Source organism: Odocoileus virginianus, chromosome 15, assembly GCF_023699985.2.
Source record: "Odocoileus virginianus isolate 20LAN1187 ecotype Illinois chromosome 15, Ovbor_1.2, whole genome shotgun sequence".
NCBI classification, from domain to species: Eukaryota; Metazoa; Chordata; class Mammalia; order Artiodactyla; family Cervidae; genus Odocoileus; species Odocoileus virginianus.
In genome coordinates, this window is record NC_069688.1 from 13,927,025 (window position 1) to 13,950,172 (window position 23,148).

General features: G+C 37.3%; 1 protein-coding gene across 6 annotated transcripts in view; it reads right to left on the minus strand.

Annotated features, from left to right (window-relative positions):
* FAM91A1 (family with sequence similarity 91 member A1) overlaps positions 1-23,148 on the minus strand; it is a 39,290-nt gene that overhangs the window by 6,337 nt on the left and 9,805 nt on the right. For 3 of the 6 annotated variants that reach the window (XM_070477046.1, XM_070477043.1, XM_070477047.1), the window contains exons 7-20: positions 22,171-22,261; positions 21,699-21,761; positions 18,841-18,947; positions 18,258-18,296; positions 17,656-17,768; positions 17,118-17,233; positions 16,292-16,404; positions 15,880-15,966; positions 13,316-13,448; positions 9,602-9,786; positions 7,974-8,108; positions 7,728-7,841; positions 3,995-4,067; positions 1,883-2,032 (exon numbers count right to left, since the gene is read on the minus strand). In XM_070477046.1, the coding sequence (XP_070333147.1) occupies positions 1,883-2,032; positions 3,995-4,067; positions 7,728-7,841; positions 7,974-8,108; positions 9,602-9,786; positions 13,316-13,448; positions 15,880-15,966; positions 16,292-16,404; positions 17,118-17,233; positions 17,656-17,768; positions 18,258-18,296; positions 18,841-18,947; positions 21,699-21,761; positions 22,171-22,261 (1,519 nt within the window). The remainder of the gene's footprint in view (positions 1-1,882; positions 2,033-3,994; positions 4,068-7,727; positions 7,842-7,973; positions 8,109-9,601; positions 9,787-13,315; positions 13,449-15,879; positions 15,967-16,291; positions 16,405-17,117; positions 17,234-17,655; positions 17,769-18,257; positions 18,297-18,840; positions 18,948-21,698; positions 21,762-22,170; positions 22,262-23,148) is intronic. The other 3 variants (XM_020891144.2, XM_020891142.2, XM_070477045.1) reach the window with 2 other exon arrangements.

Sequence of the window (23,148 nt, forward strand, 5' to 3'; positions counted from 1 at the left end):
GTCACCATGAACAGGGACAGGGATGTTACTGATATCTAGGCATCCTAAACATCCTACAATGCACAGGATGGTCCCCTAGAACAAAGAGTTACCCAGCTCAAAACATAAATAGTACTGAGGTTGTGAAGCTTTGGCCTAAAAAAACAAGGATTCACAAGGCAGAACACAAGTTTAGACCTTCACTTCATTACTAAAGTCATTTCTGTCCCCATGGAAACATGCAGTCTGATTACATCATTCCCTTTCAAAATATTTTGACTCCCTATGTCTTTCAGCACAATACATCCTCTGAGATCTTCTAGATCTTACCTATTACTTCTCTACTGTCTTCTACTACAGCCCATCAAACTCTTCTGGCCAAGATAAGCTACTCTCTTGCCTGATCCCCTCTGCCTAAAGTTGCTACCCTCCAAATAAACAATAATCATCTACGTGTAGATAACACCTCATATTTCAAAATTCCGTTCAAACTTTACCTTCTCTAAGAGGGTCTGATAGCTCAGCTGGGCTGAGATAAGCCTTTCCGTCCTGCTTTAGCACTTTAAGCAGACCCCTGTATCTTAGTCTCTTAACACTACAAAGTAGGCTGATTCAGTTGCTTGTCTCTCCTCCAGGGTTTTTTACTCCTTGAGAGAGTGAAGTCGCTCAGTCGTGTCCAACTCTTCGCAACCCCATGGACTGTAGCCCACCAGGCTCCTCCGTCCATGGAATTTTCCAGGCAAGAATACTGGAGTGGGTTGCCATTTCCTTCTCCTTAGGTCTTAGTAATAGATACATCTCCAGCACCTAAGCAGGTATTTTGTAAATGTGCATAGAATGAATGAAATAAAACATGACAGCTCTAGTAACATTCTTTGAAATGACTAATCCACAGCCCTCTTCTTTAAAAATGCTCCTGTGATACCTGGCAGTCAACTGTTCAAAGTTACCCAACTCCTCTGGCCAAAGGTATATGGACCAGGAGTGAATACCTAATTCAATTCACTAGATGGCTAGCAATTAATCACATTCTCTCAGGATTTCAAAGGAAGAGGTTCAGTGAATATAACTGATAACAGAGATCTGAATTAAAAAACTCCCTAGAGTTGTGGACCACAGGTGATACCACGGCAACAAAAGCCACATACAAGCCAAAATTATGCCAGAGCAGAAAACAATTAGTAATGAGAAGGTGATTTGAAAATGAATCTTTAAAAAGAAAGGTATCTAAGGAAAATTAGCTATTGTCAATATGCAAGACAGCTTGGAAACAGAAAGAAAAAGAATGAGGCCAGGAAGACTAAGCAGGAAATAGTTGCAATAAAACATGTGTAAAATATCAAGACTCAGACTAGAACAGTAGTTACAGAGAATTAAAGAGAGAGGGGAAAAAATGAATATAAGACATTTCTAAAGACTAACTTACAGAACTTGGAAACTAACTAGGCTGAGTGGGAAAGGAAAAGGATGAGACAAAGACATGATTTTTAAGGTCTGCATAACTGAGACAACGGTACCTCTGACAGAAAGAGGAAAGCGGAAGGAGAAAACTATTCATCCTAGTTTGAAAATAATTTTACAAAGAGACTAAAGTTTTGAAATCATTACCCCATAAAGGAACTTAAAGCCTATAAACAGAAATATGACAGTAAAGGGCTAAAACACAATAACCATTCTGTATTCCAACCCCAGGTCATCACTTCTTTACTTATGCACTTAGTTATTTTCTCCATTTGAAAAACTGATAATTGTCCCAGACAATGACATCATAGAGTATTTTCAGTGAAAAAACATTATTAAATAAGTCAACATCCCCACAAAGTCCCCGTGCTTTTTAAATATTAAGTTTGTGATACACTCAATGCCAATTATCTTAACTCAAAGGACACAACTATTGGCTAACCTCTCTCATCAGAAGCATCACTGAGTTTTCTGTTTGCAAGTTGGCTAGAAGCATTCAACATGGTGACATATCCACAAAAATGTTGCAAGTCCACTTTGTTCCTCAATGTTTGCAATGCTTTATGAACACCCATATTGACACGAGTAAACTCTAAGAACAAAGAGTTGACATCAATTATAAGTCAACAGTTTTACAACAAAACAACAAAAACTTAAATATACTTTCCTTTTGTTAACATCAAACAATTCTTAGAACTACTTTGATATTTTATCAAGATTGATTCCAATGAATAAATATCTGTAAATGTAAAAGGATGCTGTACATGTAAAAATACTTATAGACCTCAGAAGGCAAATGTTGTAAGAAAACAATTACCCTCTGAGTAAACAAACATGGCCTGTCAGTGGCAAATTCTCTAGGCTTCTCTTTGTACTTCCATTCTGCCTTAAGTACTTACTTAGTGGGCTTCTACCAGGAAATTCTGTATTGAATACACATTTTTTATTTTTTTAAAAAAGTAAAAGTATTCTTATTGAAACTAAAGCTAACAATGTACTTGAAATTATATCCCTAATAAATTATTTAAGTATCAGCTCAAGTTCTCATAAATATGTGAACTTACAAAAGAGAAAGATGCTCTATAGCCAAATATGAATACTTCTCTTTTTTTAGAATTTTCACAATAATCTCCAAAGGCAAAAGAGTAACTGATCAGTTCTCGAGATTTTATGATTTTTAAGATCCTGTTGTCACTATCCTGTATCTTCTGGTGAACAATTAATTTGTCCACAGAATTTATAAAGTATCAGAGGATTAACTAGCAAAGTTTAGTTGCAGAGAAATACTTATTTCTGAACAGGGGCTCTATTTTGGAGGAGAAAACCCTCCTCTCCAAATTTTGTACACACTTATTCACAACAGCCAAAAGAGACTACTTAATTTCAAATGTGAAGCATTTACAGCCTAGTCATGTAAAAAGGAAAAAAATACTTATGTAAATCTTCTTTTTTCCCTGCTTTAGGGGAGGAGGGACAATGGTGACTAACATTTTGGAAGAAAAGTTCTTATATGAATTAACAAAAGTTAAATTACTTGAATGATTCTCTGCTCTCTAAAATTCCAAGCAATATGACTCTAAGAACAAGAAAAATAGATTCTAGAATGACAGTTTTGAGTGGAGCAGGAAACATAGGTGCTGAATATACTTTAATAATCAACAGAGGAGAGACGGTTTACATTAAACAAAAGGAAGAATGAATTTGCTTTTATAGAAATTCTCTGAGCATCTTTCATCAAATGTATTACAGCTCACAATTCTAGAAAGGAGTAACATTAAACAGGACTTTTCACCCTTGAACCTAGAATCAGCTTAATTTAGCTCAGACTCTACAATTCACTCAAGTCCTCTCTAGCAGGAAAAATAAAAATTTAAAAACAATTTAAAAACTATTTATTCATTTTAATTTTAAATTAAGTTTTGTTGAAAATGTTTTCTCATTTTCTCTAAGGACTCTAGACTGGGAACTTGTAATACTATAGAACAAACTTAAAACACATTGACCACTAAAACAAAATTTCAATTTGCTTTTGCTAAAAACAAATGCTGAAACAGGAAATAATACACAAGTTCTCTGTAAACTATGTTAATTTACAAATGTTCATTAGTGTCCATAAAAGCCCCATAAAAAATAAATAAATAAAAAGACTGTAATAACACGGGGGAAAAAAAATCAACTTTCTAAGCATAAAATCCTCCCTGTGACTTGTATTCTCTGCCAACCTACAAACAAATAAACAATAAAAGGAAACTAAAAGGCTAAACATACAGAAAACCTAGCCTTCCATCTAAGTAGCAGCCTACTTAGCTTCTTTATCTCCAAGACAGATTGGTATTCCTTCTACTCCTAGGTCCAAAATGAGTCTTATCCTATTAGTTCTTTGTGGGAAAAGGCATGTGACAGAAAACTACCTTTCCCAATACTCTTTAAAAGCAGAATGATTTTAAGACCCTAGAACTTAAAAAGTTTAAGAATTTACTTCTTGCTATGCTTCCACTGATTGACAAGACTAATTATAAAGAAGTCAAATGGATACAATTTGAAAGTAAGGTACCTCCTTGTAGTTCTGTCTCATCAAATGGGAAAGGTATGTGGACAGTTTCTCCTATCCCATGCAAACCATGTCCCTAAACATGAAAAAACACAAGTTGAAAGGTATATGTGAAACCTGTATTTCCAACAGTAGATACTCAAATAATAATTAAAACTATGCCTCATGATGGTGTAGTCCACCTTAACACTCCATCAAAATGCTCTCAATAATTCTCTGCTTTTCTCCAGCAAGTAAACATAATCTTAAATCTTTATTAACCTCTTAAGGCAATGTGTCTAAAGTGAGTGTACAGGCTAGTGAAAGAACAGGTCAATCAGGTGTCTGCTGAGTGAAGCCTGAATGAGATCCCATGCATTCATGAGGGTCAGCTGCAGTGCTGAGAAAGAAAAGTGACGGAGGACCCCTGAGTTCCCTGGCACGCTGCGGATCAGGAGTGCAAGTCTCAAAAACGGGCACTGAGTGACGTGTATTCAAAATGACTTGCTGCAGCACTGTAACTGTACACAACTAGAGACGACCAAAACGCCTGTCAGCAGGGCGCTGATGAAATAAATCAACGTGCATATTTTCAGGGCAGCTGCAGAAAAAGGACGCTCTCTACAAAATGAAACAGAAACATCTCCAAGTGCTAAGTGGAAAAAGCATGGGGCATATCTGTATGTAATTGCTTGCACGTGTATAAAGAAATTCTAGAAGGGTACAGCAGAAACAAATGTGGTTGTCTGATTTGGAGGAGAGTCAGGGAGTGGGGACTAGACAGAGTGTTAAGAGGGCAGTGATACTTTTCTCTGTGTATCTTTTAATAGTATTTTATTTTTGAAATGTGAACTTACTGTCAAAAGTTAAATTGAAAAAAATCTATGAATCTAACCCACCTCAGTCCCATGTTACAAACAGCAATTTATTCCTCACATTCAAATAATTACAGTTGTGAATGATTAGCATAAGGTATTTCACTTTATGCTTATATAGTATCATTTTAATAGAAAAGTTAACACTGGGGAGCTATACATTCTTTCCCTTTAAAGAAGATCCAATTCAAATTGGATCAAATTTGAATCAAATTCAAGATACTGTGATATAAAAGAAAAAAATAATTTCAGGGGAAAAAAAATCATATTCATTTACTTGGTTCATATAACAACTTGAATATGTTTCTAATATCTTGCTTCTATTCCATTGATACATTTATGATTTCAATACTAAACAAGATGGTTACTATTTATAAGAACATGGTTTTAATAAAAAATCTTAATTTTGCTGTTTTAAGTTCCAGTAACGGTAAATCTTTTTTTCCATAAAATTTAATAAAAGAGACATTCTTTTTTAGAAAAGGCAAAACTCCTTAACAGTTTAAAACTCCTCTCACTCTACTTCCGCCACCACTGCCACTACGGTGAACTTTTTTTGAAATCTTCCGATGTACTAAACATGGGTCTAGAGCATTTTATGTTGATCTCCCATCTCAGTCATTCTTTTCAACAATCATATAAAGGTAAGACCTTATATTATCTCCAATTTGCAGGTGAAGTCACTGAAGTTGAAGGAAGTTAGTTAACTTAACCAATTTAGCCAGTAAGTGGTGGACTCAAGATGTGAACTTAGGTGGTCTGACCCCTCAGTTCACGTCCAGCCCATTCTACTCCGTCATCTCCACCACCACCCCTACACTTCATGTCTGCCCTCCTGACTAATGCATCCTCCTCTCACAGTTTCTACTACTACCCATGTGCTGATGCTGACACTCAAGTCAATCTCTCTTGTTCGATCTCTCATGTGAATTTCAGAATATTTTCAATTACCTCCTAGATATTTCTACCACCTAAATGTCCCACAGGCCCAAAACACGCCACGCTCATCTGCTCCCATAAACCAGCTCTTTCTCCTGTGTTCTCAAGTGTGATGCCACCGTTCTTCCACCTTGACAAGCCAGGTTCCTGAGGAATCACTCTTCCTCTTCCCACCTCCCTTCTCAGATATCTGATCAGTTCTATTTATTTTGTATTTGTAATAATTCTTCCTTTTCATTCTTATTACCGCTTCCCTAATCTAGGCTGTCCTCATCTCTTACCTGGTCTCCAAGACTGAATGCTAATCCTATCTTCTTCCACCCAGTCATTTTCAACAGTCTTCAGGCTGATCTTCTAAATCGCAACTGACCGTGTTAATCCCTTGCTCAGCACCCTTCACTGCTGGCTACCAAGGATCTAAGGGGAAAGTCTAAGTAGGATAATTAAGGTCCACTGCCCTCCAGGGCAGGGCCTGCCTACTGCTTCAGACCCATCTTGGATCACCATCCATCATGTTGCAGCCCACCCCTCAAGATGACATAACAGCTTGCAGGTCGAAGCACATGCTCCCACTTCATATTCCTATTCGTTTATTCTACACTCACTCACTGAGCAACTTCTGTGAGCCAGGCACTACTCCAAGCACTAGGGAACTAGTTATGAAGAAAGAAGAAACAAATCTCTACCCAAGGACTTATTCATGATAACCGTACCTCTCTGCCAGGCCTCACTCCCCTCTAAATCAGTCTTTTATACCTAGCCCAGGTCTCATTTTCTCCGAGGAGCTCTCCCTAAGCCTCTGTCCTTGCCCCAAAGCTAGAATGTACTTCTCTTTAACACTTCCCCTATAACCCTCTCTAACCCCCAGCTAAAAACTGGAAGCAACTGCTTACACAACCTTTCCCATCAGAATTAAGTTCCCTGAAGACAGGGACCATGTCTTATTTGTAAACCCACATTAACTAGTACGTACTTGTACAGTGTAAGTACAACTGCCAGTTCAACGAGTTAATGAAATCTTTACAGAGAACCTATTATGCACCAGAAAGTGTGCTGTACTCTTCATACACACACCTTCTCATTTCATTCTCTCAACAATTCTAAAGAGAAAAATACTTCCTTTGGCATTAGCTCTATTATTTTTGTTGTTACACAGTAGATATTACCATCCCCATCCTGCAGATGGGGGAAACTAAGTTTAAGAAGAGTATCTCTGAAATGTTACATACTACTTCATACCAGCCAGGGTGGTTCTAATTAAGAAATAAGGTAACACCAAGGGCTGGAGGGAATGTAAAGTCACTTTGGAAAACAGCACAGCAGTTCCTTAAACAGTTAACACATAAATCTACCACATGACTCCACATTTCCACTTCTAAGGATATACCCTAAAGAAGTGACAACATGGCCACCTTGAAACAGGAAAGAAGACAGTCACAAAAGACTGTCTATGATTCCATGTATCTGAAATGCCCCAAACAGGCAGTCTACAGAGACAGCAAGTGTCGGGGGTTGGGGGTTGGTGCAGTGAGAACTACAGGAAAAGGAAAATGTTGTAGCACTGAGTGTGGTGCTGACTGTAGACATCTGTGAATACATTAAAAACCACTGAATCACACAGTTCAATTGGGGAATATGGTATGTGAATCACATCCAAATTTTAAAGCTACTATAAAAAAAAAAAAAAAAAAACAGGGCCACATGTATAGCAAAAGCTGAGGCTGGAACTCAAAGGTGAGTCTGACTTCAAAGCCCACATTGTTTCCACCACTCTCAATCTGCGAGACAAAGGCCAGGACTAAAATCCTGATCTCTGGTTCTTTATGTGTCAGTTTGACAAATGTCTAATTACTGACGTCTGACTGTGACTCAGCAGAGTCAAACAAATTGCGATCTTTGAAATTAAAATCCAAAACTGATTGTTTGAAATAAGGTAATTGTACCTGAATCAAAACCGCCGAATGTGTCAGGGCATCATTCAACATCGTGAGCACATTTGACGTAGGAACCACCCCAGGATCATGACCCCAAGATGTGATTAATAATCGATCATAACCCTAGGAACAAGAAATAGATAAAACATACCAGGGCATTTAGGAATTAAAAAAAATTAAGAAATTTATCTAAAATAGTGCTTACCAGTTTCTATCTTCCTCAAAAATGATTTTTAAAAACCCACAAAAACATACCTGGAATATATCTGGCAGTTTTCGAAGTCTTGTCCCCTTGGACAGCAAAAGAGATGGTGGTCCTTGCCTGGTGATGTGGTAAATGTACAGTTTAAACCAGACAGAACTGACTTCTGGGATAGCTGGTCCAATGTGCTAAAACCATAGAACAGGTAAAATAAAGCTGTAAATACTTATCTAACGAAGCCAACTTTCACAAGGGACTAAGTATACTCTTAGAGCTAATGCCTCATGGAAGTGTTAACTGCTCTTAGCCTTATGAGGATAAATGTTAAATGATCCACTCAAGCAGTTTCAAATATATACTGGAATTGAGAAAGCAGTTCTTGTCACTGCAGTTAAGAGAATGGACTCTGGAGCAGTCGGGTTATGTCTGAAACTTGGCTTCATCCCCTCGGCCGTATCGCCGCAGGTTACTTAAGGTCTCGTGTGCCTCCTTTTTTGCTCATTTGTAACACGGCAACAAAATACTTACCTCTGCAGGACATTGCTAAAAGTTTAAAACAGTACCTGACAGCACATGATAAGCACTATATCAAAGTGTTAATTATTACCAGTATTAATTTTTCTCAAAAGAGAGATTATCTATCCTTGCATCCATCTTACCACTCATTCAATTCATGGATTCCTACTATGCCCAGAGGCTGTGTTAAAGAGTAAAAGGAAGTATGTATATGTGGCAAAGGGGAGGGGACACAAAGAATTATAAAACAAAGATTAGTAAATGCCAATCTATACCCACTCTCACTGAACAGAGGACAAAACTGGGCTAAGAGGGGAAGTGTGCTCATGAAGCAGCTAGATCTGCACAGGCAATAGAATCATCCATGTACCAGAATCCCTTCCTTTTTTCTACACCATGAAACATAGCACACCAAGGAAACCAGGCAGGATGTAGCACAATCCTCGTGCTTTGAAAATGGTACATGTCACATGGTACACGCCTTGCTAAGTATACAAATATATGAAACTGATTTATTTTCAAAAAGTAAGACCAGAAGTCATCTTCACAATTTTAAAGGTAACTAGAGGTCTATCTTTCAAGTATAATCTTTTCTTGTCAGCTTATTCAGCATCACAGCCCCACTTTCTAAATACTTTGTTTCTTCCTCATTAAAGTTATCTTAACTTCAAGGCAATCCAGGTTTCCTTCTTAGAGGATCCAAAAACATTCTCTTTAAAATCCTGTTTTCAAGAAGAAAACTGTAATCAAATGTGTCACTAATCACTAGACAATGGTGGTTGGTGGTTTAGTCACTTCAATTGTGTCCAACTCTCCACGACCCCATGGACTATAGCTCACCAGGCTCCTCTGTCCATGGGATTCTCCAGGCAAGAATACTGGAGTGGGTTGCCATTTCCTTCTCTAGGGGCACTAGACAATATATATATATATACACATATATGTGTGTGTGTGTGTGTGTATATATAAAGTACAAATTATACCTCACAAATTGAACATCTTACAACAGCAATATGTACAAAACTGCTTTCTGAGTTGATGATTTCAGTATCTGCTATCTACAATTTGAGAATCAATACATAAGACTGTTAAACCTCCCCTTCAAGTTGCCATGAGGAAGAAGAAAATAATGGCAGAGCAGGCTTCCCAGTGGGTCTTTCTTTACCTGAGGGGTGCAGCTGCTGACGGGCCGGATTTCGTTGGTGAGAGGAGCCATGGAAACAAGCAATGTGTAATTTTTGTTTAGGACTCTGCTGCAGGTTGCAGGGTCCAACCCAAGAAGGCTCTCACAGCGCAAGAGATCCAGAGGAAAACCTGAATTGTGATCAACCACATACACAGAATGAAAGACTGACAACATGAAACAAAAATGTCAAAGATGAAAATATTGAGAACTGCCTTCAATTCTTTAAATAAAAATTATATTTTTAAAAATAAGGTAGAATATCTTTTAAAATGCACTTTATTTCCTAGGAGGTCAACTAAGACTTTCTAAGATTTAAAGCTAAAAGTCTTTATTCTGATCCAGAAAGATAACTGTCTACTGGTGTTCCTTCGAGCTAACCTTTCACTTTAAATAGGTTTGCTTTACCTACTTCCTCTCCATCATGGCAGTGCCATCTTATGAAAGCCTAACAGCCGTGAAACCTGTTTCCTTCCCTTCCCCCATTTTCAATCTCTATACAAACTTCATAGCCAAATTCTGAACTGACCAGAGGGGCAAGAATTCCTATTTAGAAACACATACCCTAAACTGGGGTCCATAAAGCATGAGCTCAGCATGCAAATAATGTTAAGTGTTCCCACTCTTAATCCTTCTGGAAATTCCAATTCTGTTGCTTCTAAAAAGAGTTCATTGAAACTTCAGAAGATCAAGTTAGCCCTCTAAGCAAAAATGAATCTAAAAAAGGATATGGCTTGCTAAAAGAGCCTAGAAGCCCTGAGTACAATCGGCACCCAAGATCTTGGTCTTTAATACCATTCACCAGTAAAAGAAACCAGGCTCCTATTAGAGGAGGCTGATTCCAAGGCTGGAGCAGAAACACAAAGTAAGATAGCTTTGTCAGAAAACAAGGAATTACTCCCCATCAAATTAAAAAAAAAAAAAAAAAAATAGAGGCACAGCAGGACAAGATGAGTCCACTGGCAAAATCTGAGACAACTGTGGCAAAAAAAATGATGAGACAATAGTGACTGGTTATAAATCACAGAAAAAATAAAAACTGATAATTCCACACTGAGAATATAAGAGAAAACTTGGTCCCAAATGCTAAATGAGGAAAAAATGGTGGAGTTGGGGAAAAAAAAGATCAATTCGCAGCCATCACAGTAAAGAATGGTTCAGACAAGGATCAACAGAGAATGCTAAATCTAGGAGGAAACACTGATAGAGTAGCATATTTTCATGGTCTTAAAGTGTCTCCCCTAGAGACTGCTTATTAGTTGTGGGGGGAATAATTAGCGGACTATACAATGTAGATATCAGAAAACACACTAACTGGGTGATCATAATTCGCTAATGTCACAAGGACAGACACTTAATCATAGTTTGTTTAGCAAGCATTTTGTTCTGCATGATCGGGGGGATATATGAGGCATATGAGGCAAAGGGATTCTGGAGGGTGTCTATGCCTGGCCTCTCACAAATAAACAAGGGGAGTGCCTATGATCTTAACTGAGTCAGACCACACATTGTTTTCATTTTCAAGCAGTGCCTCAAGCTGTCTAAAATAAAAAGAAATTACTAACAAATTAGTCCTGTCACAGTATCAGAGTTTGCTTATATGATAGCATCACAAGGCTGTTTTTTACAATGAATATCAAGTACTACATGATATACTCAAACTACAAATTGCTAATGACATAAAAAAAAATTCTTTCTACTCAAATATAGATGCTTAAACACCAATACTACAGAGATTCTTGTTTAAAAAGGAGTAAGACTGAGTTATCCCATCTGGCACCTACAAAAAGCTACTTTGTTAACATGGAGGGTATTATGCCCTAATAAAAAGTTAATTCTGGAATGAATGGCCATTTTTTCTATGACTCTAAAATGCTACTAGTTATACACCATTATTAGAAAAATTGAAAATAGTCACTTAAGTCATCTTCTGTGGTTCTAATGAGGAGCCCCAGTTAAAAAAGTCTGGTTAGAAGAGTGAAACTTCATAAACAATAGCTGATCAGATCAATGGGAGGGAGGAGTTACTTACATTTTAACTTTGGAGCCACATCAGTTATTCTAAGCAATTAAAGCTCCAGAAACAGTCAACCACTAAATCTGCTTTAAATGTTAGAATTATACTTGACTTTCACACAGATTAAGTTTAGGTTTACCATTTCGTTGATGATACATAGATTATTCATTATTCATGTGAAAAAGTTTAGCCCAACCCATTAAGCAATAGACTGTTCATGAATAAATCAATAAAAACCTTAGTACTCAAGAGAGGATAATGTAAGGGACAGAGCAAAGGGAAAATATTCAACAGACATGGATTCAAGCCCCAGGTCTTCCATTTACTAATCATATGAGCTTTAATGACTAAATGCACAGGAGATTTAACCAAGAAAAGCTTGAATTTCTTTATCTATAAAATGTTACCCCTGGCTGGTCACTAGCACTCTGTAACATTCTTGGATTCTAAGATGGGCAGTAGGACACTTCAAATATTCTAACCCATTATCTCTGAAAATCACTAAAAAGTCCAAGAAATTTCAGGGTTTCTGTATCCAGAGATATATTCAAGACTGTGGCATTCACTGCTAGGTCACATGATTTAATATTTGGTAACCAAAAAATTATTACTATCAACAAATGTTTATGAAAAAGAGCTTTAGTCTCTTGGTATTTGGTGACTTAATACTCAGTTTCAACCATTTATGAATAACCTCCAGCATGGAATCATTTATAATCTGCGAAAGCATAACTCCAAACCAGACACCCTAAAGCTGAAGCAGTGGGTCACCAGGTACTGCGTGTCTAGCCTCACTCGGCTGAACTACCCAGAGTTTTTGTGCTCCCCTCGACAACAACTCTTGTGGAGTGACGAATGAGTCCATCCTAAATGTTTTTAACTGAGCTGAAAAGAAAGCCAGATGCTGGTGAAAGAAGTGAAATGAAAATGGATATGACTAAGAAAATGATGGTTTTTGGCCAGAAAATAGAACTTTTAGGTAAATGAAAGAATGAGTGAAATCAAATGTGATGGTGGTGCCAAAATTCACAAGGCCCCCAAAAGGCAACTCCCATGAATGTCCACGGACTACAGGATGCAATTACATTCACAGTGTAATGTTCTTACACTGGTGCCCAAGCTGCTGCATCTTTTTAAAAGCACATTCCTGGGGCCACTCCTCAATTCAGGAGTTACTACATCAACTCAAGTCTGGGAACCCCTTTCTATCACAAAACTGAGAAGGCACACCAAGATAGCAAGTAAAATACTTCAGAAAATATTACAGCAGCATTTGAAAACAAAGGCCCTGTTTCTTTTCTTTATAAAATGAATTCTTCATTCATGATGCTTCATGCTTCCTAAATAAATTTTGTCATTTGTCCACCTCTCAAAACAGATGCCTGTTTCACATCTGTAGATAGGCATCTACAGATGCCTACATTCCATCCAGTTACTTAAACAAATTAACACTCCCACTTTTCCTGCAGATAGCTAAACAAATTTAGATACTACAAATGTCAGCGGCACACAAGAGAGGAGAGAAAGTAATATAAGAGACAGTTGATGAGTAAAGAAATTCACAGAACAAGAAATGTTTTAAAATAAGTGATGATTAAATAAGTGAGCATGACTTGTTTAATTTCTTAAAAAGAAATTCCATAGGATCATGTCTTCAAAAAGGAGTATATTTATCATACCATAACTGGGTTGGTCTGGCTGTGAAGTCTGGGCAACTAGATCTTTATTATGACGCAGAAACAGTATTGTGTTCCTCAGAGTGAGCGCATGGTCAAAGTACCTCTGTGCTTCCCCTTCACCAGTGCTCTGAACCTGAAACGAGAACATACGGGCTGCAACAAAAGCCACTTCCACGCCACTCATGCTGGTTTATAACCATAAAGTAGAAATATTTAGATATTATTAAAAATCAGCCTTCTCATACTGTGAAATTAGTTTTCTGCTTGCTGCTTGGAAAAAAAGCTATGACCAACCTAGACAGCATATTAAAAAGCAGAGACATTACTTTGCCAACAAAGGTCCGTCTAGTCAAAGCTGTGCTTTTTCCAGCAGTCATGTTCGGATGTGAGAGTTGGACTATAAAGAAAGCCAAGCACCAAAGAATTGCTGCTTTTGAACTATGGTGTCGGAGAAGACTCTTGAGAGTCCCCTGAACAGCAAGGAGATCAAACCAGTCAATCCTAAAGGAAATCAGTCCTGAATATTCATTAGAAGGACTGATGCTGAAGCTGACACTCCAATACTTTGGCCACCTGATGCGAAGAACTGTCTCACTGGAAAAGTCCCTGATGCTGGGAAAGATTGAAGGCAGGAGGAGAAGGGGATGACAGAGGATGAGATGGTTGGATGGCATCACCGATTCGATGGACATGAGTTTGAGCAGGCTCCAGGAGATGGTGATGGACAGGGAAGCCTGGCGTGCTGCAGTCCACGGGGTAACAAAGAGTCGGTCACAACTGAGCGACTGAACTGAACTGAAAAATCAGCCAATCAAAAATTTGCCCAGGCAATACTGAACACATATTAACCTCAATCTTGGTTGAGCTTCCATTTGACTACACTTTGAAAGGTGACAGAAATTACACCAAGTAAAACTAACAACTTCAGCAACAAAGTAATGCCAAATTATGACATAATATGTTCCATATATGATTCAAACAGGGTGCTCAAAAAAGTCTAAGATCTGTATATTCTGCTTTGTCTGGAAAAGTAGTCTAATCCATGGTCACCAATGATGCCACTACTTTATCACCCTGTTCGCAACTCTGCAAGGGACAACGGAGCATGTGACTCAATACAGCAGTTCAGTATCGCTGAACATACAGCTTCAAATCACTCAACAAGGATTCAGAGTCCCTGCTCTGTGCTATGACCTCTTTAGGATGTAAGGACAGAGGAGTGGACAGAACTCCTGCCTTCACCAGGTTTACATTTTAATGCATGCTCTTCTGACACTGAATCAATCACCCGTTTAATATGTAAAAGCACACACATGCCAGAAGCAGCAGAGAAAATAGAAGGCCAGGTCTACAGGGGGAAATAACTAATTATATTTGCATTACATTAACAAGATCAGCCAATTAAGTTTGATGAAGATGAAGCTTCTTAAAAAATAGCTAAGAAACTATTTTTAAAAACTAAACGTCAGACTAAAGGGCTTTTCCAAGAATGTCTATGTGGTAAAAAAGAATACAGCTATATAAAGCATAAAAGAGATCTTCCAATTTGCTGTACTTGACAAAGACCAGCTGAGGTGAGAAAAATAAAAATCTGGAAAACATGTTAAAATGTGCTAGAATATAAAAAATTTATTGGAAAAGATGATACACAATAAGAAATGGGGCTAAACAAGATATTAAAAGCATTGAGGAAATAGTGAAAATATAAAGATAAAAGTTAAGGAGACAAATTCATAACAAGGATCATCTCAGGCACTAAAAAAGTAAAAATCCTATGGAGAAGGTGGGGAGGAAAAAATGTCATGGTGGTTTTTTTGGGTTTGGTGGTTTTTTTTTTTGAGATATAAAGGAGATATAAAATTACCAAACATTTTCTAAACATACATGAGTTCATCACTAAAGCAAGGAAGGTACTGAAATTATTAGTCAAGGAACAGATTAGGCACACAAACGACTTGCTTAAAGAAGCACAGAAGACAGAATAAAATACTCAGGGAATGAAACACACCAAAAAAGGCGATCAAGATTTAGAGTTAAGGAAAACTAGGCTGTACTCACGGGGAAAAAGATGGCTAAAAACAAATATGGCTGAAGTCTTCAAGATGCTAAAAGGGATAGTGAGAGTGGACATAAATATGATAACCAGGGACATTGTTCCAGACTAAGCGGAACAAAAATTTCAAATAAAATTGCTTAAGAGAAGATTTTAAGAGTCATGATGAAAAGAAAAAAAAAAAATTAAAGGCTATTTTAGAAAGGTGCATAAAAACTGCACATAAAAAAAAAAAAAAAACTGCACATAGACTTTAAGATTTCTGTACCCCATTTCCTCATTAAGTCAAATTATGCTAAGAGCTTAGATGAGGTAAATGACTCTTTGAAAATCACAAAATTCATTCATCCACTCAATATGTTTAAAACTAAATGACTGCCACAGTATTAGGGTGGGAATGAGGTAGGAATGAGCAAGAATATACCAAAAATCTACATAACCAACAACTGATATTTTATCAAGCAATTAAGAGTCCAAACACCCTGACATCCCATAAGCTACCTAGATTTACCTTTTCTAGTTCAATAAGAAAGCTGTCCAGAGACTCATCTGAGAGTTTGCCAACTTCAAACATTGTGACTGCATGGCTTTTCAAATTCTGCAATAAAGAAACAAAAACAAAACTGAAATGCACCTTATTTGAGCCTATTATTAATAAGTTCTAGCTTTCCCTCTGAATGCTAAGCATCTTATCTTTATATTACGCTTTCCAATATATTTAACCTCAAGTGTGCATAAAGAGTTGATTTTTTAATTAAAAGCAGCCTTCACTAAAAAGCTGTCATACTCCTCTAAAGAATATAAAACAAAGCTGGATGCATTTTCAGGAATAAATTCAATACTTAAAAAAAGATATACGAACACTGAATTATTATGTACCTAACCGTTAAACATTTTTATATTTAAGTAAGAATTTGACTTACTGGTGAAAGGTTTCCCATCATTAAAAAGGCAGTAAGTGTTGAGTCAAATAGGAACGCGATACGCTTTGTGTATCCTGTAGACAGATTCAAACTGTTTATACTGGCTGTGTCTGCTGGGGGGATAAAAAACACAGTTTAAAAATCAAGTAAACGAAAACTGTTCATTACTTATCATTTGCAGTGAGAATGTATTTCATTTCAGTTTTAATAATTAAAAGTACATAATACAGGCAATACTGTAAAAAAAAAAATTTTTTTTAAGCTATTCACTTGTGCAGTAAATAATAATAAACCAAGACTTGATCGCTGTCAGATCAAAATGACTACCTAGCCCAGCCTCTGCAGACAAGTCGCTGGGCCCAGGGAACAGAGCTACCGAGGGCAGGAATAGAAGCCGCCTGATTATGCCCTTCTCCTCTCCCCACACAACCACGTGCAAGCCCCCGTCCACTATGCTCTGTCCCCCTCTGTACCTGGAGGCTTCCTGCGACGGTCTTCTTGCACTCACCAGCTGGCACACTCTTAGTCATCCTCACCCCAAAACCATCTTCTCCATGAAGGCGCCCTAAACCCCTCTCATGCTGCTGTGGTTTTTATGGCTACACTCTCCAGACTCAAGTTTTTAGAAGGAAACTATTGTATTTCCTATCAGTTTTATACCCCTAAGATCTAGCAGCATATGGTAAGTACCCAAAGACTACATACTGAATGAAGAAAATCCAGACCAAATCACAGATTAACCGTAAGCCTAGAGAGTTAGCTTTATGGGTGTATGTGCAGACACATGGCTTATCTGCAGACAGGCTCAAGCTGAGTCACCGCTAACCTGGGTCTTCTTGACTGTTTGTATCCGTGTCAGTAGCCGATGAAGCTTCCTGTACAGGACTCCTACTTTCCCCGCCATCCCATGACAGAAGCATCTTCTGTGGATCTAAAGTACTCCTGTTAATGACGAAAACAGTCACTTTTGAAAAACCATATAGATGACCATAAACAAAAATAGCCACTGAAGTCAGTATTGAGGTTACGAACATTCACCTAAATCCACTCTTACATTCAGGCCCCAAACTGAGATGTAGCCCTAAAATATTCTGCACCCACAGCAAAGGTTCTTAACTAAACCCATGGACAGGCTTCAGGGAATCTGAGAACATTTTAAAATTATATGCCAACATATAGTATGAGCTTTTCTCTAGGCAAAGTGTCATAGTTTTCACCAGATTCTAAAAAAAAAATTCCAAAACAAACAAGATTAAACACCACTAATATATAGGGTTCAATCTGCTGAATAAGTAAAATTTTGTACAGAAAACTGAATTTTTTCCCCCAAAACAAAAAACTCTCATACTAAATAAATGAGTTACTTTAATCTGTTTACGGATGGAACATTCTTCCACGATGAATGAAGCTGATCCAAATTTATTACTTGTCCTTTCTTGTGGGCAAACCCCAATCGGCAGTACATTGATACAGCATTCTAAAAGAAATATAAAGGAAATGACTATCTGAATGTCTGTAGACAGAAGAAATTATTATGGACTGTGTTTATAGAGATCCTCAAATATTCTCATCCCACAGCCAGAAAAAAACATTTTCAGTAGGCCTGGTCTTCCCTTAAGATCTCCACATAGGCAGAAAAAGGAAAGCCTCCAACCCTCTGGCTTGGCCCTCCCTAGATCCACCCCCCACAAGAAGTGGGAGTTGTTGCTTTAACTGACATCACTCCAAGACACTGTGACTTCAATACAAGGCACTGGTCAGGCTGCTCCATGCTGGGCACAGCCGGGTGAGGACAGCTCTCACTCCCCGGGGTGGCATACTGCTCAGGGCTCTGATCTTGCTCTGCTCTGCTTCCTCTGACAGCTAATAAGCATCTCACTGCTTCCGCTTCTCAGTATCAAGACAAAAATCTATAATCCATTCAGTGTTCATATTACGAGTGAAAAAGAGTAGGAAAATTACATACCTTAACCAGAGACAGGTCTATCTCAAGAACATTTGCAAGCTGGAAAATAAAATTAAAAATTATTTTACATCCTAAGAATTATCAGTATATCATAATAAACAGTTATAGATAACTTATCCATCGTCAGCAAAATTTAAATTATTAATAATGTAAATACTAAATAAATTTGGTAAGCAGAATTTTCTTCTTTCCGTATCTTTAAGACACTTATAGTAGTACAAATCCAGGCAGTGACCCTAACAACTTAGTGTGAATTATAATTACTTGAGCTACTTTAATTAGAATTTTAATTAGAATTACTTAGCTTTAATTTTCTCTCATTGAAAATGAAAAAATTCTAGATCAGTCGTTTACAATGCTTTTACTATAAAGTCATATGAAGTTATTCAACCAAATTATAACTATACACATATGCAGGAAGTAACTTAAGAATAGTGACTTAAGTATATAATAGTCTAAGATCTAACCAGGTACGGATTTTAAAAATATTTTAGTTATATCATTAAATAATTTTATCTACTTTACACAAACGTATTTTATAATCTTGAGGCTAAATTCTTTCATAAGATGCTGTCACACTTACCTCTGCAACATTAGTATGCTCATCTATTGACACAAATATCTTATAGAGCAGAGTTTCAAAATAATCACCTTGCACTCTATTCATTACAAAACCTTCAAGAGGAGGAACTAAAATAAACAAAAACAGATGTTTCTCATTGATTTAATTTTATAAAAGAAGAAAGTTTAATTCAAATATCTATTCAAAAAGAGACCTCCAACTTAGGAAATGAATTCAGCTTTTGATTCATTTTATCAACTCCACTGCAAGTTTTCCTAAAACTCCCAAAGTAAAGGTCATATACAAAATGCTGTCTATACATAGTGGACTCTGATGGCAGAGCATAAATCCACAAAAGTAATTTCACCCCCAGGGACCGCTGAGCATTACTGAGGCAGAGAAGTGCTTACAGGCGTGGACTCAGTAGAAAGGCAGGGGGACTGAGGTTTCTTCAGAATGGGGAAACCTGCCAAGGGTTATGTTTTTGATTGGTCTTAGGCAGCAGGATGCCTGGTCTGGAGCAGAGAAACAAGGGCTTCGAGCTACCGTGCTATACAAAACCAGGGGGACAGAAAGTATCAGCTCACTGCCCTTCTCCCATCTTCCGCGCTCCATCCTGACAAAAGGGGAAACCCGTATGTGTGACTGCCATGTTTATCACTGATGTAATTTGCTCTTTGGGGCTTTCTATTCTGTATCCTCCTTAATGGGAAGAGGGTCAAAACCTGTGTCAGCACAAGAGGCTGCCCAGTCGCTACTGCCCACCTGGCAGTTTATACTCACTTCTCTCCATCTCTTTGGTCCAGATGCCCTACTCCGATTTACTAGGCTGCTCTTCCCGACCATGATGAAGAGGTACTATGCTTGCCTTGGCCAGTCTCCCCTGTGGGCACACTTCCCTTAAAAGCATTCTGGGAAGAAGACGTGTGCCTAGATCACAGGAGGATTTGGTGTCCCTGTGTCCTCTGACCCTAACACGACCTTACTGCACCCAAAACCTAAAAGCATTCCCAAAAGAGAGCTGTAAGACAAAACTCAAGTGAGCAAAATGAAGACACTGTGAAGAACCACAATGTACACATCAGGCAGGGTAGGCTGCCCAAGTTACCGCTCTGTCTCATGGCATTTTCTGATTTGGTGCTGCCCATGCTTCTAATCACCCAAGAACTGATAAAGATCAAAGGTTTCTTTTTAGAAATATTTCAGCAATCCCATTTTTTTAATATAATTAATTCTTTTCCTACATTATCAACTATGTGAATAAGAAGTGTCAAAATTTACTGAATAGTTACTAAATGCCAGACTATACTACTAGCTGCTTCATATATACAATTTCACTTAATCCTCTTAATATCAAAAGTTGTTAAAAACTATACCTCATCTTAGAGATGAAGAAACCAAGGCACTAAGAGGTTAGAAATACGCAATTTACATTTGGGTAAAAAGAATTAGAAATTCTTCATCTCTACATAAAGAGATATAGAATAGTCTTCAATATATATTAAGTTAAAAAAGCAAAGCATGCGTTGGATACACCATCTATGTAAGAATAAAATCACACAAAAAAGGATATATTTGTGCATAGTACGTTTGTGAGAGAGTACATAGGCAGCTTAGCAGTAGTGGCCAAAAGAGAAACTGAGTAACTCAGGGCAGGCATCAGAAGCTGATGTTTTTATACTCTTTTCTAAGTCTAGTATTTTATAATCCTAATTACTGTCTACTCAAGAAGACATTAATAAAAATAAAGAAAAATACCTGAAAATAGCAAAGGAAATTATTTTTTAGAAAAACAAAGGACAAGGAAGGCCTGGGCATAAACACATATAAACACAAACAAACCATAAAGGTCAGGACACTGGAGCATGACAACCCGATGTGAGGGAGTATTTTTGTAATAAGCCCTATCACTCAGGTGTTAACAGTAAGGTCCCCGGAATTTTTTGACACTCTATATATTTGATTACACAAATATCTTAGAATGCAGATGATATCACAAACAAGAATAGCTAAAAGATATGATGGAAAACGCACTTACATCACATAACCTTAATGTAACAAGTGCTTCTACAAATTGATAAGAAATCTAACCTATAGAAAAAAAGCTCTACTGTGTTCAAAGATGTTAACCACATCACCAAAATAAATAAATAAGGAAATGATCTAAATAACCAGCAACAGAGGAATGGTTTAGTAAACTGAAAGCCTGTTGTTCTTGTTCGTTTGTTGTTTAGTCGCCAAATGGTGTCTCTTTTGCAACCCCACAGACTGTAGCCCGCCAGGCCCCTCTGTCCATGGATTTCCCAGGCAAGAACACTGGAGCAGGTTACCATTTCCTTCTCCAATCAAACCTGTGTCTCTTGCACTGGCAGGATTTTTTACCACTGAGCCACCTGGGAAGCCCCAAATTGAAATACACAAGGGTCTTAGTACTGGTTTACCTTGGGGAGGGAGTGAAGAAAGGAGGAAGAGATAAGCCAAAAACGATGGTCATCACATGAAAAAAAAAGACACAGATATGTCTGGTAAAAATGAACAACATACAGTTCTATGACACTACTGAATACATGCAGAAACTTACGCAGTGAACAAGGTTTAAAAGGTGACATAAATTTATAAAGACACTGATTTAGGATTGTAAGAAATTTACCTTGCATTTCTATTTTAATACAGTGTTTACATCACCATAAGATAAAAAGGAGGAATTTAAGTAAAATCACCACAATGTGCTGTAACATAATGAGGAAGAAAATGGTTTTCTTTGAAAAATTCTAATACAAAAGTCGCAAGATGATGTGTGTCTAACTTATTAGGGTGATACACAGTGCCGGCACCTAGCAGCCATTCAAAAAACATTGAGAAATATTCCACATACTCACCTGCTATACAACTGTCATCAGATATTGGTACATCCAGATAAACAAATCCTTTGTTATATAAACCTATAGAAGCAAAAGTATCTTGTTTTAGATGAAACAGTAAACATTAGTAGTTAAAAAAATAAAATAAAAACTTTATTCTTGATTTTCCATAAAGATTCTTACAACTTAATGGTATGTGAAAAAGACAAGACAGAAGAAAAAAAATATTATCAAAGCTTTCAAAATCCTGATTTCCCTCAAATGCTCAGAACTGTAAAATTTTTCTTATGATTCATTCACATAAATTTCTAATCTATGTGACTAATTACAGCCACACTGGAAAACAATGAACAAAGGTCACATTTCAAACAATACCACACCTTAGGAAATATTATTACTCTTACCTAATTGATAAATAATTGCTACTAATTGTTGATGGCTTAAAATAAGTTTTTATGTTGACAGAAGACCATTTCTACTAACCACTTACTATGGACTACATTGTAATCTAGTGATCCAGAGAGTTGAGGGCCTGCATCAATGATCTTATCAATAGCGCATTTCTCAGGCAAAGTGCATATCTAGGAAAAGCAAAATATTTTCAATTAAGTTCTGTCCAAATTAACTAATTGATAAGTCTCCTCAAATCTATCTACGTTTAAACCAATGATTATATGTCATTAATTAAATGAACCTCCTGTTGTATTCATTCTTTACTCTAGAATTCAAACAGAAAAGGCTATGCACATAACCATCAGTTAAGGTGTCAAAGTATGCTATCAACAGAACTCATAAAACAAAGTAATTTTAAGTGCCGATACTTGCTGATAAGTAACATGTTCACTAATAAATACTAATATTTATTCACCCTTTTTGAATTGGAATCTGATCAACATACTGATTCTGAATCTCTAAAATCAAAAATTACTTCACACGGCACAGGATTATTATCAGTGACAAAATCACTATCTTATGAAAGAGTCTGATATCTTTGCTTGGAAGTAAATGCACTGAAGCAGAATTTCTAAGCCTTGCACTCAGTGGATTTATTCTGTCCTTGGAAGTAAAGTAAAATGCAAATTAAAAAGAAGTCCACATGCTCACTTAATTCCTTCAGCCACAGGGATATGACTGGTCTCTAGGCACCTCGTCTACTGCTCCACCTCCTTCCTCTAAATCAACATCTCTTCTTAAATGTATATAGCTTGTAACAAATGTGGTCTGACCACTGGAAATAGCATTTCCCTTGATCTTGACCTTAGTGCTCTATCAAGCACCTAACACTTGAGTACACTATTTCAACACAGTGATTTAGGAGCACAGCAAACTGTCCGAAATAAAACCCTGGACTTTACTCCACTGTGACTGGAGTCATTATTTCACTTCTCTGTGTTCATTTTCCTCACATGTGAAATAGGCTACAAACAACCCCACACCACTGGGGTTGTTATGAGAATCAAATGAGACA